At 44.7% G+C, this 1,093-nt stretch overlaps 1 protein-coding gene across 1 annotated transcript; it reads right to left on the bottom strand.

Annotated features, from left to right (window-relative positions):
• Positions 1 to 326: 326 nt before the first annotated feature.
• Positions 327 to 1,059, bottom strand: LOC114615657 (T-cell ecto-ADP-ribosyltransferase 1-like; the record flags this gene model as incomplete). Its single annotated transcript, XM_028761332.1, has 1 exon — positions 327 to 1,059. A coding segment is annotated over one exon (733 nt), but the record flags the coding sequence as incomplete, so codon positions are not given.
• Positions 1,060 to 1,093: the final 34 nt, after the last annotated feature.

Here is a 1,093-nt window from a genome sequence, read left to right as displayed (position 1 = left end):
GAAGAGAACTCAGGCCACAAAGCATGATGGGTAAGCATGCATAGGGACTCTCAACACAAGCATCTTTAGTTGAAAGGATGGAGAAAAAGCTGCAGATGGCACATGCCACTCATCACGAGGAGCTGCTGGTAAGCTTTTTCCTGAAGTTTCTCAATGTTTCAATCATTTCTGACACTGTCACTGAGCCACATGCCCTTGGCTTACGAATGCTACCAGTAACTGACCCTTCCAGGCACCCTGAACATGTGGCTCCTAGTAGGGAGCACCCTCTCTTCCTTTCATGACATGCCCTGCCAGCTCCACCTCTAACACAGACCCAGTCTTACCTGAGCTGCTACGGTAGCTATAGTAGCAATTGAAGTTGCTCTTCTTCCTTTGAGGGGAGTCCAGAGAAATTTGGATATACCCGTCTACATTTTCTGTTGTGACATAGTGATATACTTCATAGCCTGGGATTAGCACCTCCTCTTCCCAAGGGTAGTAGGAAAACTTTTTGATATAAACCCCCAAACAGGTTTTGATGATAAACAGTGTCCCCTTTCCATTGAAAAATGCTGGAGAACGAGCTACACTCTTAGATAAGGATGAAGAACTGAACTGCCCGAATCGCACAGAGCCCGTCCCAGTGTAATTAAACTTGGTCTTAGAGCCTCGGAAAACTGAACGGCAACCCTGGTTACTCAAAAGCTGGACAGCTCTTGTTAGGTAGTAATGGAAGCCCTTGTAGTGGAAGCTACCAGGAATTATTTTGAAGTCTCTAGTATTATTATTAAATTTTTTGTGCATTTTCCCAGTGTAGGCAACTAAAGCTATTCCATGGAAATCATGGAAATCTTTGGGATAGCTCGTGCTATTTTTGATCTCATTCCATTTTTCCTCTGCCTTTTTCCACTCCTCTTTTAGTTCCTCATTCATGTTGAAGTCTTCTTGTAACAGCTGGGGGGCCCTTTTCTCCATTTCTTCGACACAGCCCTCATACTGATCATCAAATGCATTGGGAGCCAGGTCTAGCATGGAAGGCCCTGCACCATGCAAGCCAGTCACCTGAAAGAAAGAAAGAAAGAAAGAAAGAAGCAGGGTCCTCTGTTACTCA

The sequence above is a fragment of the Grammomys surdaster genome, unplaced genomic scaffold, assembly GCF_004785775.1.
Source record: "Grammomys surdaster isolate TR1022 unplaced genomic scaffold, NIH_TR_1.0 130736, whole genome shotgun sequence".
NCBI lineage: Eukaryota > Metazoa > Chordata > Mammalia > Rodentia > Muridae > Grammomys > Grammomys surdaster.
Note: the sequence above shows the minus strand (reverse complement) of the source record. Positions and strands in the feature narration are given on the sequence as shown.